A 17,879-nucleotide genomic window follows, 5' to 3' on the forward strand; every position below is an offset into this window, starting at 1 on the left:
GGCAGTTATGTTACAGATGTTATAACCTATTTGATATGAAGTAGAATTCCAGCTACCTATTCCTATCATGAATTCTGAAAAATGTGACAGTTCGTACTTTGGATTCAGTTTCTTTTAAAATAAGTCAGTGTAGGAACATCCCACTATTCACATAATCACTGAATGTTTGAGGTTGGAAGGGATTGCCTCTTGTCCTGTCACTGGGCACCACTGAAAAGAGCCTGGCTCCGTATTCTTTATGTCTTCCTTTCAGATATTTGTGCACATTGATGAGATCTCCCCCTAGCCTTCTTTTAGCCAGGCTAAACAGTCCCATCTCTTGGGGACTCAATTACCACACAATTAAATCATGATGGTCCAGCCCTATCTTGTTATCAGAGCCAGAAAACAAAACAAATAAACACAATCATATGGTCTAAGAAAAAAAAAAAACTATCAAAAACCACCAATAGAAACAAAATGTTGAAGTATTCTAGAAGATTTTACATCTTTTCTTGTAAAATACTATTGGTCTTGGTTACCTTTCTTCCTGTCAAATTTATAGCTTAAAATGAGAAAACAGAGATTGAGTAGGTTAATGTTCAGCATCATGAAATACATGTAGTTATTCTGATATGAGTTTGGAGCTCAAGAATGTTACTAATTAAGACGTAAAATTTTCCTTTTTTGTCCGCTTTTTGCTCTTACATAGAAGAAAATTTGGTATGCCATTGCAGTGGCTTAAAGGGGATTAAAATGTTGAATTCTGAGCAAAATATGAGGATTATTGCATAAAGTCACTTGGCAAAAAACATTTTACCAAGTCTCCCTGTACTGAAGCAGTGATGAATGCAGCTTTGTTGTCTTTTTCTGATTCTGCCACAATAAATGTAAAATTATAATTTCTACATCTGTATAGTAAATCTACCTATTCGTTAGCCCAATAGGGTGTAATAATACCATAGAGCAGAATTTCCATCTTAAAAACTTTTGGCCTATGTATGTCTATGACTTGTTAAAATATTACATTCATATCAAGAACATCTCTAATTTTTTCCTAATACAACATGGTTTTGTTTACCTTACAATGAGCTTGGTATCATTTTAAGTAGATTTTTAATGGCTTGTTGGTTTGAATATATTTTTTCTAGGTTTTATTTTGTTTCTCTTCAGATAATTTAGTCTTTTTTTTTTAGTACATATATTTTCTTCAACATCTTTGTTTAGTGCCGTAATTTTTCACATATTCAACTATATAAGTAAAGGTTAAAAAAACACATGCACACAATAAGTAATTTTCTGATGTTTTCTTCAGGATGGTTCTACTTTATGAGTTCGTCTCAGAGGGCTAAATGTTAAATGTTTTCATTGATAATTAACACACAAATTTTAAACTGAGATTTTCATACTTTGAAAATACAATAGAATATATAGGATAATATACAGGATAATATATAGGATATACAAGGTAATTTCAGCAATGCTGTTGGGATTTTTATTCCATTCCTAAAAATAACTTAGAGATTTTTTTGTTTTCTGGACAGCACTGTGTGTAAAAATAAAGTGAACAGATGCTAAGGCTGAGAGTCCCTGCTCCATATAGGAACAACTGTCATGATTTGGGAATATAGTAGGTAGGTAGGTAGAGAGATAGATAGAAAGATAGATAGATAGATAGATAGATAGATATTAGGGAATAGAGGGAAGAGATCAATAGGAGACATGGAGATAAGGATGACAGGCAGGAAAATACAGAAGGTAAATATATGAAGCTGGATTTTGTTCTTAAAATCTGAAAAGTGGGATAGGAGAAGAGGTGGGAGTTAGTGTCGTGATTTGAGAAAGACATTGTGGCTTACTTCTGGCTATGTCAGAATTATGTAATCTAATATATGATGTCAGAAGTCTGATCATCCTAAATTACTCCAGTAATTCTGTCCTGAAATACAGGTAGCAATTGAAATTTTGATACATACTGATGCCATCCAACAATGACATGTCACTAATTGATAATGCATGAATATTTTATTACTAAAATAAAAATTATTAGTGTGAGAGATCTGGAGGGGAAGAGATCTTGTTCTAGTTCATATGGCCAGTGTTCCTAGATATTTACTGGCAGAAAATGGCCAACAGATATACGCAGACTGTTTCTTTTAAAAATCAATATTGACATAATAGGTTATTTTATGTAGCTATAATTTTATTACCATTTTTCTCCATCTGGCAAACATTTTCTACACTTCTTACCCCAAAATAAATCTTTGAAAAAATAGTTACACTAACATTAACTCAGAGTGGCCTTACAGAAAACAAATAGTAGAATTCACAGCAGTTGTTTGCAGGGAATATCTTGCCTCTATTTCTGGTTGTTAAATTAGAAGTATCTAATGTAAATATCAGAGATCTGTACAACTCACAAGACCACAGATTTTTAGAAATCATGCATCAGTAAATCAGGATACTATGAATTCAGATTAAACTTAGTGAAACCGAAATAACTGAAGAGATTAAACTGCCACCCTGAAAACCATATCCCAGCCAGCAGTAACATAAAAATTTTAGACAAGTTAATCCATTCACAGAAGATATTTCTATGAAGCTGGCATTTTATTTTTTTTTAAAGTGATCAACCAAATACTTTCTTCCTTAACATCAAGTGTAATTCAGAGAAAAATACATTGAATTTCTGTGTATCTGCCAGCACCAAGCACCAGAACGATGCAGGCATTCATTGCCCATTGTTAAGGCTGAAGTTGCTATCATCAATGACATGCATTGCATTTAGCAGAAAGGTACCTTATCTTCATGACAACTAATTTTGTACCTATTCTTATGGAGATGGAGAAATTAGAGTGATGTTTGTGTATCAAAAATAACATCATAGTCAAGGTGACCAAGGACTAGCCTGTTCAGTAAGAGGGGACTACTACTTTTGCATAAACTATATAATGAATATCATGTGTTTTATTATACGCATGTGGAGAAGAACCAAAACAAACGGGAAGGGGAAAGAAAACATTACTGTACCTGCTGTGAAAGTAATATGTCCATCTGTAAAAAAGTCAGATTCTAAAAAAGCCCTCTCATTTTAGCTAGTAATCATGAAACTTAAATTCTACTATGTGGTAAGTTTCATTTGCTTTTCTGTCTCAAAATTTCACATTCAGATTTACAAGGTCTTCCTTGCAGCCACATGATCATGATAGTGGAAGGAAAATTGTGAAAGTTAGTAACCATGAACACTGTACATTCTATCTTCCTCCTAAGGATGATTATATATCAAAATCTAATCACCTGGCTTCGTTTGTTGAGGTCTTTCTAAAATTATTCTTGTTATAAAGAATACGTGACAATTATTGTACCTGTCGTGGGAGGTTCTACTTTATCTCCAAGGAAGAGCTAGTGATTTCAGAATATTTGCTATTGCCAAACAGGCAAGAGGGAGAAAATACAAGAGAAAGATAGAAGGCTGTTAATCAATTTGGGCGGAGTTACAAAAATTTAAGGTGCTTTAACAGGATGGATGGTAATGAAAGTACTAGATTTGTTAGAGGATGCAGTTTATTGAGCTCTTGATGATGAGAAATACATGACAGTATTAACCATCTAAGAGAGAGTCTTCCAAAAATATAGTACAGGAAACATCCAGCATCTTAGACCTGACAATCTGCCATATATTTTCACTGTATGATCCAGGAAGATGAATTATTTGAGGAACAAATAGTCAAAAGTTTGAAAATCTACATTCTTAAATGAAGAAGTACAAATCTGATTCTGCACACCAGTTTGCTATTACAGCTCTCTGGACATGTGCTGAATCAGGTAATTTGCCATATCCAATTTTGTGTATAACTATTAACATACACCAGAGCTGGATCTTTGAAGTTGTTAATTGAATTACATTCTGAATGAGACATGATATATGGGTCTGTTCTTGAATCACTGTTCTGAGACATTACGCCTAATAAGGATATTTAAATGCTAGAGACACTTTTCAGGTCAGAGTTTGCTTCTCCTACACAATCTTCTTGTACAGTATATGGGTAACTACATCTCATAATTGTAGTGCTGACCTGTCAGTTTCTGTTACAGTGGTCACTCAGCACAGGAGAGGCAGTGCATTGCGTGGAGTTACTGGACACCAAAGCCAGCTCAGTTCGGGTCACTGCTGCACTTGCACTGTGTCTTGTGAGGCTCATTGCCCATTGGCTTGAGAGGTCCCTGCTATAGGACTTCTTGTAACATGCAACTCAAATCATGGGTTACAACAGTTTAAAGGCACATCCATTACAATCTCCACCCCTTGTTCTTTTGGACCAGGCCATAGGGTTTAGCATTGCAATGAACTCCTCCCCTCACCCCTGATCCAGCCTGGGTTTGTCCATTGGCCACAGCCCTCTCAGAAGTCTACCTACTGTGTGGTGGACTTTTATCCACAGCCACAGATGCTTGGAGGTCTGCCTGTTCTGGTGTGGACTTAGTATCAGGCCACAGCCTCCTCAGAAAAATACCTGCTGCAGCAGGACTTAAATGTAGCCGCAGTCGCTTCAAGGTACATTTGCTCTGGTGCAGCCTTTTCTATTGGCCATAGTCACTTCAGAGGCCCCTTCAGACACCTGCTGTGTCGTGGTCTTATCCATGGCCACAGATGCTTTGAGGGGTACTTTGCTTCAGAGTGGACTTAATCCATGGCCAGAGAGATTTCAGTGTGTTTGTGTTCCTGCGTGGTCACAGTCCCTCTGATTCAAGTTCAGTTTGGATTTCCAGCCTGTCCAGTACAACAGCACAGGAACAGCACTGATGACCTGTTATGGCCACGTGGATGGCCATAACTGTTATCAAAATGTTCCCAGGCACAGCAAAGCAAGATGATAAGGTGTAGAGCAAATGGCAGAAGCAAAAGCATCCACTAACAAGCACTGGATTCTACCATACAGTATGGCAAGCAAGCCCCTATCAAGCAGAGGAGCCTGAAAATTAGCATCTAAACAGCTATAGCATCTGTAAATTTGGTCTAGCACACTCCACATTGCAATCAAATCTCTCATCATCTTGAATCCTTCAAGCCCAACACTGGGTGCCAAAAGGACTGATGTAGTTCAACCTGGCAGGCAACTAAGTGCCACATGGCCACTTGCTCACTCTCCCCAGGTGGGATGGGAGCAAGAAATGGAAAGGTAAAAGTGTGAGAACTCATGGGTTGAGATAAAGTTTACTATGGAAAGCAAAAGCTGCATGTACAAGCAAAGCAAAACTAGGAATTCATTCACTACTTCCCACTGGCAGGCAGGTGCTCAGCCACTTGTGGTTTAGCAAGGCTCATCGAGTGTAATGGTTCCTTGGGAAGACAAACACCATCACTCCAAATGTCCCCCCTTTCCTCCTTCTTTAACCCAGCTTTTATTGCTGAGCATGATGCCACATGGCATGGGACATCCCTTTGGTAAGTTGAGGCCAGCTGTCCTGGCTGTGTCCCCTTCCAGCTCCTGGTGCACACCCAGCATCCTTGCTGGCAGGGCAGCATGACAAACAGAAAAGGCCTTGGCTCTGTGCAAGCACTGCTTTGCAACAACTAGAAACATTGGTGTGTTATAAACACTCTTTTCATCAAAAATCCTAAACACAACATTGTGTGAGCCACTATAGAGAAAATTAACTGTTGCACCCAAAATCATGACAATACTAAACATGTTTCTGTTTGATAAATACCAATTTTGTAACCATTTAAGCACACTATACTACAGCTAGCAATGAAAGTATACAAGAAAAAAGAAAATGTCCTTATATATTTCATTCTCTTTTTTTTTGTTATTTTATAAGAAATATCTAACAATGTATAAGAATATCTTTTATTTGTACTTTAAAAAAATATTTCCAGAGCTATTTTCTTTGTATGAAACATCACTCCAGTTATTTACTCCTGACTAGCAAATCAAAGATCATGTTATTTAAGATGATTTGCCTGCAAGTATCTTCTACTTTTGGCTATATCGGATCTTTCAACTGCTGGGGAAATTGCTGCAAAGCCTTTTTTTCCAATCTTTTGAGAGAGAAAACATAAAGCTAATTTTATTTAGCAATGCTTTGCATTTTGGAGTTGTTGATTTTGATATAGCTTTATCTGAAGGGCTTTTTGTGATTTAAGATGCTAAACCTGTTAGTATCTGTAGTCATGTGTAGATGACAGTCCATAACTGGCCTACTCTTTTAAAATATAAGTAGACAGATAGTACAGTGATCCAAAATCTGCCTTTAGAAGACAGAGCAGTTTGAACCAAAAGTCACTACTCTCTTAAATGCTTGTACCTACAGGAACTGGACACTCCTTTTTCACATGTAAGTCTTGTAAGTAGGATATGAATTGGCCCAATGTTTACTTAAATTAACAGAAAGCATCAGAAAGCATCAAACCATGTGATCCATCATGTTAACCATGAGTTAGTTGGGTTCTGACGGAACATCTTTCTATCTGCCACATTCATGCCAGTGTTCATTGATAAAGTGAAGTTACTTTGAGAAATTGTCCATTATGGAGGACAGAGCTTATTTAAAATCTGTTGTTAAATAACTTCATTTTGTGTCTCATGCACACTGTGATGAGATTTCTGACCCATATGTTGAACACACATTCAGTGCAAAAGCTGTCCTCCAGGAATAAGTCAGTTCATGCAGTTTTCCTTCAGGTGGATCCCACTGCTAACTTCATTTCCAGAAGCCAAGTGTCTGACTGGGCGTTCTGACGTTCCTGATCATACCTAAGCATAAAACAGGCATATGCAAAGTTTGCTTTTATCTTCACAGAGCTCCATTTTTGTGATGTCATATCCTGAATACTCTTTATTAGTCCATTCTTTGCAAGAAGATATTTAGATGTTTAAATATGTTTTTAAAGGTCTATGAGAATCAAAGAGCAGTAGAATTACTTACCGTAACATCTGAAAAGGAAAGAAGAGCTCCTGTGTCTTGTAAATAAAATTATATGAAGCCATACTTCACTTACTTGGATGAAATCATCTCCTTTCTTACAAAAATAAGGGCTGAATATTTATTAAAAAAATATGTTGAGCTATGTAGTAGACTATCTGTGCTTAGAACAGATGACAGTTTTCTCTGATCTCAGCCTGTATGTATGCATGCACCAGAAGCACAATAAAACCAAAAAGTTACATTTTTGCACAAAGGTAAACACAAAAAGAAGTTGAAAACGTACTTCAGAAACAAGAAAGTAGTTTAAAACTATTCTTGAAGCTAAATTTTACTGTTAAGTCAAATGTGTTCTAGTCTCTGATAGACCTACTAGAAATTTTCTAGTCTAAAGTTAAACTAATTGTGAGAAGACTAGAACAGAATTTCCAGAGACACAACTAGAAGCATTTAACAACTATTTATCGAAATATATATGGTTCAAGTATTAAAAAGAGATACCATGGCACCAGCTATAACTGATAATTCTCTTTAAGAACTGTGTTTCCTTCACTTTCAGTAATATAAATGATATTTACTTAATACTCTTAAACTATAATAAGAGTGCGATTATAATGGAAAATTGATTTCAAAATAAATATTTAATAGACAAAAATATGATATACCTAAGACAGAAGCAGAGGAGCAGGAGAGAACCACTCCTGCTCATTTCTGGAGACCATTAAACTGCTTCTGTTTTCCAGGGAAACAGTGAGTAGAATGGAAGAGCCTTGTCACTGCTGGCATTGTGATCTGAAAAATATAATTAGTTTGCAAGCCAGCAGTTTTCTCTGGATCCGATTCAGTGTTTGGCTGCATGCTTAGTATAGCCATTTACAGGCAAGGTTGGTGAGGAAGATGCACCATCTCTTTGTCTGTAGCTTGATGATTTCTTAAGGAACTGATATGACGATTATCCTAAATAGAAAGCATACTGATATGCACAATGTTTTATCTGAAGTAGGTAAAATGCATAGCAATATTTTAGGTGTTCTTTTTTCTTTCATTATTTTATTCTAGGTTTATTCACACAGCCAAGTGTCTTTCTTTAGAAAGGTTTCATAAAGTATATGATCTGATAGGAAATTGGTGAAGCATTTACACATCTATGAACATTCAGTGAGTGAGTGTAATTTCTCCATGGCAAAAGGAGACTATAAAATCAGCAACTGAACAGTGTACATATATGTTTCATACTGCAACTCCCTTTGTCACCAGCCATTGGGAAGTAATAAACAGCTTGGGAAGTCAGTGTGCTGACTGAACATTGAACCCAGGGCCACATCCACACAACCACCTGCAGATGTCACAAGAGAAGGAACCTGCCTATTACTTTCGTGCACTGAACCCTAAACATCATGTAATAATGCACCCTAACAAAATGTACTGTGCCTTTCCCAGAGTCTGGCTGGAGAGTTTCTCATCATTGGGATGAAACAGTTTTTGTCATTTCTGAGGCAGATCTTTCAAGGGCCTGATATTGCGTAATGTTAAATATAATTAGCAAGTTTTCTTTTCCTGAGAATTTCAGCTGAAACAATTTCAGCAGAGGAGAAACCTATGAAAATAAGAGCTTAAAAAACTCAGGGTTGAACACTGATGTTGCCATGGTTAGTAATAAATTGAAACAGCATTCAGTTAAAACTTTAGAAGATTAGTACTTCAATAGAGTTATGTGGTATGTTTTATACTAAAACAGTTAACATATTTGTGTATTACTTTCTTTTTTCAGATGCTCCAACATTTGTGTCAAATCAAACCATGCATTACTCTTGGGAAGGCAATCCCATCAATATAACATGTGAAGTGCTGGCAAATCCATCTGCCACAATTCAGTGGAAGAGAGGAAAATTAGTTCTACCTGTAAAAAATACAACACATCTGAAGACCTACAGTGCAGGAAGAAAGCTGATTCTAGAGGTAAGGCTTAAAAAGGAAATCAACATTGTGACATTAGTAAATTCATTTCTTCAGTTTGGCACCATTGTAAGTCTTATGCAGTGTGCTTAAGGTTAAGATTTATAATTTAACAAAACAAAACAAAACATAAAAACTATGTATGAACTGATTTATCTCCACATTTCTTGTGAACATTTGGAAAATAAACCTTATTTACATGGCTTGTGTTCAGTTTTGCATCTGCACTGAACGCTAATGTGACTTTCATTTATTGCAAGTAAATAAATGCATAAATATAATATTAATCCATCGGGTTGATAGTAATAATTAAAGTGACTATCTGGTAGGTACTTGGTATATAAAAAATGTATGTGTGGCTTCAGTCAAGACCAAACCAGAAGGGGAAAGTGAAACTAAACTGCAGTTGGTTTAGATGGCAATTATTATTATTATTATTATTTTTATTATTGTCTCTAAACGTATCATCTTGACTAAATAGTGAACTACTGAATAGTAATGTACAACAAGTCATGTTCCTTGATTAATGATTTCACAACAAAGTGTATTCAACTGCTATCTCCAGTCCTGGTCTCACCTGTTACAGCAACTAGATACTCTCTCCTGACTGAATGTGAGAAATGTGGAGGAAATTAGCTTTCTTCATTTAAATCTAGTATTAGCAGCTTCAGCATATTTTTCTCAGTTGCCATAGGAAAAACGGTTCAGAAGCTGTAGGGCTAATACGAGTGGGGGTCCTACATCAGATCCCAAGCAAGAGGTATATGATATTCTGAAATAAGCTGTGTCTTTTTCCTAAAGTCCAAACAATGAACCTCATTTCTTGAAATTTACGGTATGTGTGTTATTTTGTTGCTTCTTTCAGAAGAAGCGTTACTTGTAATAGAAAAGTCTAGTTTTCTGTGAGATGTTAAGTGATTGTCCCATGGGAAATTGGATAAGAGGGGAGCAAGAGAATGTGCATCATTATGTAATACAATGTCAGAATAGAGCATAATGACATAAAGAATTTTGAAATAAATGACAAGCTGATTTATACATGTATGATTACAAATGAATTCATTTATCTGATGAGAAATGGTCTATGATAGCAAATCATTATCTGCTCTCTGTAGCCTTTACAGGAATTAACTATAAATTTACAGATCTGTGTTATGTTGTGGGAAGAAGACAGAAAGGAAATATTCAGTCATTCTAATAACTGATCGTTTATTTTGCTTGAGAACTCATATGTAGCTTCTGGTTTTAGTGAGTTTGCTCAGGTTAGCTAAATCTTGGTAAGCATGAATGGTTTTTACTTACCTCATCACATATTAATCAATTGGCTGGGTGATCACACTCAGAGAGTCGACATCAATGGCTCAATGTCCAAGTAGAGATCAGTAACAAGGGGTGTTCCAATATTGACCCCTGGGTCAGTATTGGGATTGGTGCTGTTTGACATCTTTGTTGGTGACATGGACAGTGGGACCGAGTGCACCCCCAGAAAGTTTGACGATGACACCAGGCTGTGTGGCACGGTTTACCAGAGGGACTTCTGCCATCCAGGGGGACTTTGACAGGCCTGAGAAGAGGGCCTGTGCAAACCTCTTGAAGTTCAACAAGGCCAAGTGCAAGGTCCTGCAACTGGGCTGGGACAATCCCAAGCATGAATACAGGCTGGGCAGAGAATGGATTGAAAGCATCCCTGAGGAGAAGGGCCTGAGGGTGTTGGTGGATGAGAAGCTCAACAAGAGTTGGCAATGTGCACTTGCAGCTCAGAAAGCCAACCATATCCTGGGCTGCATCAAAAGCAGCATGGCCAGCAGGGCGAGGGAGGTGATTCTTCCCCTCTGCTCTGCTCTCATGAGACTCCACCTGGAGCACTGGGTTCAGCTCTGGGGCCCCCAGCACAAGAAGGACATGGACCTGTTGGAGTGAGTCCACAGGAGGACCGCAAAGATGATCTAGGTGCTGGAGCATTTTTCCTATTAACACAGGTTGAGGGAGTTGGGGTTGATCAGCCTGGAGAAGAGAAGGCTCCAGGGAGACCTTATACAAGTCTTCCAGTACCTAAAGGGGGCCTACAAGAAAGCAGGAAAGGGACTCTTTGTCAGGGCAGGTAGTGATAGAACAAGGAGTAATGGTTTTAAACTAAAAAAATGGTATATTTAGATTAAATATTAGGAAGAAATTGTTTATTGGAGGATGGTGAGGCACTGAAACAAGTTGCCCAGAGAAGCTGTGAATGCCCCATCCATGGAAGTGTTAAAGGCCAGGCTGGATGGGGCTTTGAGCAACGTGGTCTAGTGAGAGGTGTCCATGCCTATGGCAAGGGGGTTGGAATTAGATGATCTGTAAGGCCCTTTCCAATCCAAACCATTCTTGATTGTTTGATTCCGTATTAGCTTTAACCTCTCCCAATGAGTTTTACAGTCCTCTCGAAGTGGATTTCAGTTATTTTGATTGAACTGGGTGGAGTCATCAGGACTACCTTAATAATTCTGCAGGAAAAAAAATGACATTAACTGACATTAATTGAAACATCATTTTTTTACATGGTTCAAATGTTAAATTACATGGAGGAAAGAGGCTTTTGATAACTTGACACTTGCAAAACCACAGCTTTCCAAGAAACAGTCTCCACAGTTCCCTTAAAGAAAAGTTTGGACTATCACTGAAATGTGTTCTGCTCATTTATATAGGTTGGCAGTTAATCCACCCTTCGGTGCTATTTTGACAAGTCAATACAGACCCATGCCACCTAGAATAAATGTTATAGAGCCACTAGATTAACTACAAAGAAAGCTTATGCTGCTCCCTGGCAACTTTTCTTTTTTACCCCTGAATTTCCAGTGTATTGTGAATCCCATAAACTAAAAAAAGCAAAATATTATCCTTGCATTATCTATAGGAACAGCAATTTTCGGACCTATCATTGCTTAGTTTAATCAAAATATGTGCAAATATTGTCTTTGTGAACAAATGTGCAGTTTATTAATTTTTTCCTTCCTTGTTCAAAAGTGAAATTATAGAGATAAACAATGTCACCATTTCCCATTATTTGATTTCCTAATTTGAATTTGAAAAGGGGGAGTTTAACATGAAAAAGGGTGAATCTAGATCTGTATTTTGGGGAATATACTAGACAGGCTGAAGTAAGAACTCATCTGCATATTGGTTAAATAGAACATATTTGCATTTCTGATTTTTTAAAAGAACTTTATTATTTGAATAGAAAGTAATATTTTCAAATTGTATTCATTTTAAAGATTGCTCCCACATCTGACAGTGATTTTGGACGGTATAACTGTACAGCCACAAACAGAATAGGAACAAGATATCAGGAGTATACACTTGGTCAAGCTGGTAAGTTAAAAAACCGTTCACAAGTTTATTTAAATCTTTCTTCTCTTTTCATCAAAACAAAGTTCAGACACAATTTTCTCTGTTTATTTGATTCTGATGGAATGTTTGCAGTTAATTTTAATCCTCTAAAAGTAGAGTAGCAGTTTGAAGGAAAATAAGCCAATTCCCTCAAAATATGAATGTTCTTTGAATTTAATTTTAAGCCCTTCTGAAAATTGAAGAAATGTAATTATGTTAACTTTTTTCCTTTGCCCTTATTACATCCTACATTTTAACAGTGTGTCTTCATTACCTCAGTGGATAGACATATGGCTTGCAGGCAGTAAAAATAAGGAAGATGTAGGAAATTCCTTTTCCTTTTTCTTTCCTGTATTTTCTTGAGAAACCAAAGAGAAAAGACTGAAATACTTGAGCAAAGAATTTTTATCATTTGCAGTTCTAGTTATTTAAAAGCAGAATTTGACCTGGTGTGCTAGACAGAGTTAATTTAAGCTCGGAAATGTTTTACAATCAGTTGTTAAAGAACTTATGAATATTTTTAGGTCCATCTATCATTGCTTAGGCAAATATAAAAATATGACTGTGTGTTTCAACTTCAGCAGGATTAACTATTAACTAATATTAAATGAGAGTTTCTTAGCATTTCTTTCAATGTTATTTTGTTGAGGAATGGACCAACACTTATTCAGCAAGCTTTGACATCTCCCGACATGTGGATTTACATTCTTAGGTGATGCAAATTGTTCCACCTTTAATGACATCTATGGATTTATAATTTAGTTTACAGTAATAAAGTTACAGCCAAACTGAAAGCTATACACCCCTTACAATGCGTTGTTATAGATCATTTTCTTCATGGAACTTTGAGGTCATACCATACTGCCAGACTGGCTGATAAATTTGCAAGGTAGAGGTAGAAATAAAGATTAGAGCACTTCCAGTCTTGTATATATTTTTTTTTAACTTAGGGCTTGTATATTTTTTATGATCTTGAATGTTTCGGCTGTAATTTTTTGTTATATTTTTTGAATAAAAAAAAATAAACTCTTTGGAGCCCTATTACTCGGAGGACCTTTGTGGGTACATTGCTGAAATGTGAGTGTCCAATCACAGCCTCTTTTAAGCTACCAATTGTTTTAATTTTTATAGTACTGCTCAATAGGGCAATTATTTTCTTTTAGTGTCTCAGGAGTTACAAAAAATGGTTGTTTTGTTTATTAAGAAGTTTCTTAGGTCTAAGCTGTTCACAGCTTTGAAATTTTTTCCCATTTCTTCTAAGGAAATTATTTCTAACACAACATTTACCATTAACTCTCTCTATATATATTTAAATATATTTTATATGCTATGCTATACTATAATATATTTATATTTATATTCATTTACCATGAATACTGTACTCTCTTTCTTTTGTCTTTGTTCTGTGGCCAAAGCAGTTAACTTCCTAAAATAGGCAAATATAGTTTTTCTTTTAAAAAACAACAGATTTTGATGTGGCAAGATTTTATATCATACAGAAGATCCATTCTTCTTCATTTGACAACTTTTTCATTTGCTGTGTTGCAAATCTGATTGTCCTTTGGTAGCTACATGCTACACTCTACTATTAACTCTTCCTTTTGCATGTTGCTTAGTCCCAATCCAGTCCTAATTTCCTGCAATAAATTTATATTCTGCCTTACAAAACTCTCCCCAATTTAAGGAAAATCACAAGCTAATTCATACCCCAAACCATTTTTTTGTTTGTTTATTTTATTTATTTTGTGTGTGTGTGAAAAGAAGTTGTAGAAAAGAACAGTTTGTAGGGTCTTCATTCATGTTCATGATCATTTACCTCATTTGTCCCATTTATTTCAATGGAACCACTTGAACACTTGAGTTTCCATAAAAAAGGCTAAAATTATGATTATAACAGTTCATCAATACTACTTGTGGCTTTAAATATACAAAAAAGAATACTTCTTGTGACGTTCAAAATTAAGGTAGTAATAGAAAAGCTCTAAATTTTAATGAAAAACACTATTAACTAATTTCTCTACCAACTATTCTGTCTCTGGTTAAGAAATCTCAAGATTTATAGAAAGTTAGTGTTGATTTGAATTGGTAAACTATATCTATTATCTGTATGTTATTTTTGTCCTCCTTTAATTTAGGAAATAGACAACCCTCTAGAAACTAAGGATCCAATTTTGTAAATATTGTGACTGGCATAGGATTTGTAGACTTCTATTAAATCCATCAAACGAGGACTGCACCTAATCCCCTGATTTTAGACAGGTTACGTTTATTTCTCTTCAGCCCGGCTTTCTCTTTGGGGCAACACATGTATCTATTGATTCAGCTGCAGCATTTGCTCTGCTTGTTCTTCTGCAGTGCTAGGTGCTACGTTGGCCTCTGGAGTATTACCTCTAAGACTCGATGCATGTGAGGCTCCACTGGAAAAGAAAAGCAGTAGAAGGGTAGTATGAAATCTGCTAAGAATGATTTCTCAGTTCCTCTCAAAAACAAAAAACTTGCCACTAGAAGCCCTTTTTAAAGCCGTGAACATAGATGTTAGAAAATGGAAGGAAAAATCCTTCAGGTGTCTTACCTCTCAGGACAAAAGAAGATGAAAAAGTGGAGCAATTGTGCCAATGGAAACAGAGGCAGTCAGATTCTGGTTACTGCTGTGCACTGTTTTTTTGTAAAGATGTGTATACATATGGTAGCATCTCAGTAGATATTTTGTATCTGCTGAATATTTCCTAATTTTGCAAAACAGACAATAACGTCACAGCTCAGTGATGCTACAGGATTATTATTTTAGTGATATATTTATTTCTTGCTTTTATACATAATTAATTTTAATACAAAATGTTTCTCATTATTAATTGAAAAACAACATGGTATTTTAATAATGCGTTTTATTTCAGCTAATTCTCACATGAGAGCCCCTGGAAATGCGAACGAGAGAAAATAACTCCATACAAGCTGTTTTGGCTTTTTAACACAGCTATGTCAGAGATGTTACTGATTCCAGTATTTCAAACAGCTTACTATTCTCTATTTTTGCAAGAGTTTGTTTAACATTTTTCAGTCAATTCCACAGAAAACGTTATCAGCAATTTTGAAAGTTATGTATTGGGGTTGTAAACAAATAAAGGTAAATCGGTATATATTTAGTGAAATTAACAAAGCATTATGGGAAGTTATTATGTTAAGTATGAGCTATGTATGGACATTCTATAACATGAAATGAAATAGAAAATAGAATAAATTTAAATTTTGTAGTAATTATGATGAACATATATCCTTAATATGTCATTGTGGTATAGTATTTATGTGGGGTTTGAGGGCGTCAGGACTCCATTGCGCTGGATAATCCTTACAGCAGTGTAATGCATAATATACACTATCTTGAAAGACTGACATTGTTAGCATTTGTACCTAAATAGCCTTTTTTTGGTGGGGAAAAAAAAAAACAGCAAATAAAACATGTATTTCTCTGTTATAATTTCTGCATTTAAGCTAACGTTGACTGGAAATGAAAAATAGTCAGGGAGAGAGAGGATAGAAACATCATCATAATTACAGGAACAAAATGCTGTATGCAGCTTTCTTCCTAGTTTTACTACCCCTATTGTTTTACTTCAGTAAATCAGGAAGTCCTAATGACTGATATTTCCCAAATAAACATTATTTTCATGCATTTAAATAGAGCCTGGATTTCCTTGTCACTTTGACTGTAAGTACTAATGCTGGGGTGTAACAGACTATTCCAATGGATCTGTCAGAGAAAAATAAATACTTCTTCCAGCTAGGAGACTGTAATAAGCAAAGTATCCTGCTAGGGTAAATTTTACAAATAACAATCATTTTACTGAATTGTTTTCTCTTAAAATTCTGCAGGAATGACTTATTGCTTCATGTTTTGTTCCATTTTTCTGCTTTGTTTTTTTTTTTTTTTCAGAAGATTCAAACTGGTTTTTTTTGTTGTTGTTGTTTGTGTTTTTTTTTATTACTACTAGTTAAAACGTGATCATATGGCACGATATCATTATATTTTTTCTTTTGCCCCTCCTTAAGAAATACGGCTTATTGGTGACAGAAAAAGATTTCTTTCAAAATTTAGATTTGCAACCATAGCAGTGTGTATGACAGAAGTACTATACTTGCTCACTGTAATTATACAGAGCTACTAAATCAGCCTGAACTCTGGATAATGTCATTTAAATCTTTCACAGCAACTGAAGAACTGCAACCTATTCAAGCTTTCACACTGAAAGGTGCCATTACTTGCAAAATGCTGAGAATCTTCAGTGCTTATTGAAGGCTTACTTAGGCGTGCTCAGCACCTGACTGGTAGTGATCAACCCTTGAAAACACCATGAGTGACATCCTCTTTTCTCATTGCTTAAGCATTTAAATTGGTGTGTGAGTAACATGTAAAATACAAGAAGATCCACAGTCTTTTTCATTTCTTGCCACTGCAAATGAATTGCCTCACATCACATCCACAGCTTTTGTTTTAGAAGTCTACTTATACTCTGTTTTTTCTCTATGACAGGCTTAGGCTTTGACAAGCAGGTGAGCTTGGCAGATTGTCCCAATGGCTTTCAGAGCCTGAGGTGAGCACAGATATTCCTAGATTTGCCCAGATCAAGTTTAGTCGTAGATAATGTGAAATGTCAGTATGTAGGTAGATTTTATTAACTAGTAAAGCATTTTTCCTTTTTGTTGAGATCTCATTATTGTTATTTCAAATGCTTTTGGGTAGACAAATAGAAAACTGTATGGCTATCAATGATCTAGTACAATGTTGTTGGAATAGATAATTTACTATCTTAAAATGGTAAATGTTGAAGTTATGACAGCTAAACTGGATTTTTTTTTCAATTCTTTCCTTTCGATATTGATGTGTATTTTGCACATGACAGTATAAAGTTAGACTGAATCCAGAGACCCTAAATGTAAACCATGATTCACCTCCAAGGCTCTCCTGGCCTTACTTTCTCTAGACTTCCCTTTCCCCTTCTTTCCTCTCTTCTGGGACAGGAAAGGGGTTGAAAGTTCAGATGAATAGTTGATTTGCCTTTTTGCCTTAGTTTTTCTTTCAGTCTTTGCACATAGGAGGATACTTTTATTTTTGATGAAATTTGAACATCTCACCACATCATGCCTGGAATTGCAGCTAAGCACGGAGACCTACAGTGACATACTGTTAACAGGAGCAACTGTTGGCAGAAACCACACCAATAAGAAGTGCATACAGTTTGAAAATTAGTTGCATCATACAGCTCTGATGATGAATTACAAACTTGTCTTGCCAAATCATCCATTTCATGTTTTGCACAGTTTACCATAGAATACCAAGGATCTTACAGCATTTAGGAAATGGTAACATATAATAAATTTTAATGTTAATGGTAATGTATAATAAAACTTTAAGAAATGAGAGATGCTATATCTGTTTCCATTCTAAAGCAATGTTACAGAGAATCAAAAAGGAAAATTAAAATGCATTCTATGATGTCATTAGACATCAAGAATTCCCAATTAATCAAATTATCAAATATATCTTAAGTCTCCTGTATACACAGAAAGTCAGTGAAGATGGGGAATAATGACATCAAGAGCAAATGAAGAAATGGGAAAGACAATAAATGAGCTTCACAGAAATTATATCCTGT

General features: G+C 35.7%; 1 protein-coding gene across 12 annotated transcripts in view; it reads left to right on the forward strand.

The window, feature by feature from the left end:
- Positions 1–17,879, forward strand: part of NCAM2 (neural cell adhesion molecule 2) — a 294,421-nt gene that overhangs the window by 208,115 nt on the left and 68,427 nt on the right. For all 12 annotated transcript variants that reach the window (XM_083820854.1, XM_083820852.1, XM_083820856.1 and 9 more), the window contains exons 10-11: positions 8,678–8,865; positions 12,114–12,210. In XM_083820854.1, the coding sequence (XP_083676980.1) occupies positions 8,678–8,865; positions 12,114–12,210 (285 nt within the window). The remainder of the gene's footprint in view (positions 1–8,677; positions 8,866–12,113; positions 12,211–17,879) is intronic.

This window comes from Anser anser, assembly GCF_964211835.1.
Source record: "Anser anser genome assembly, chromosome: 1".
Classification (NCBI taxonomy): Eukaryota; Metazoa; Chordata; class Aves; order Anseriformes; family Anatidae; genus Anser; species Anser anser.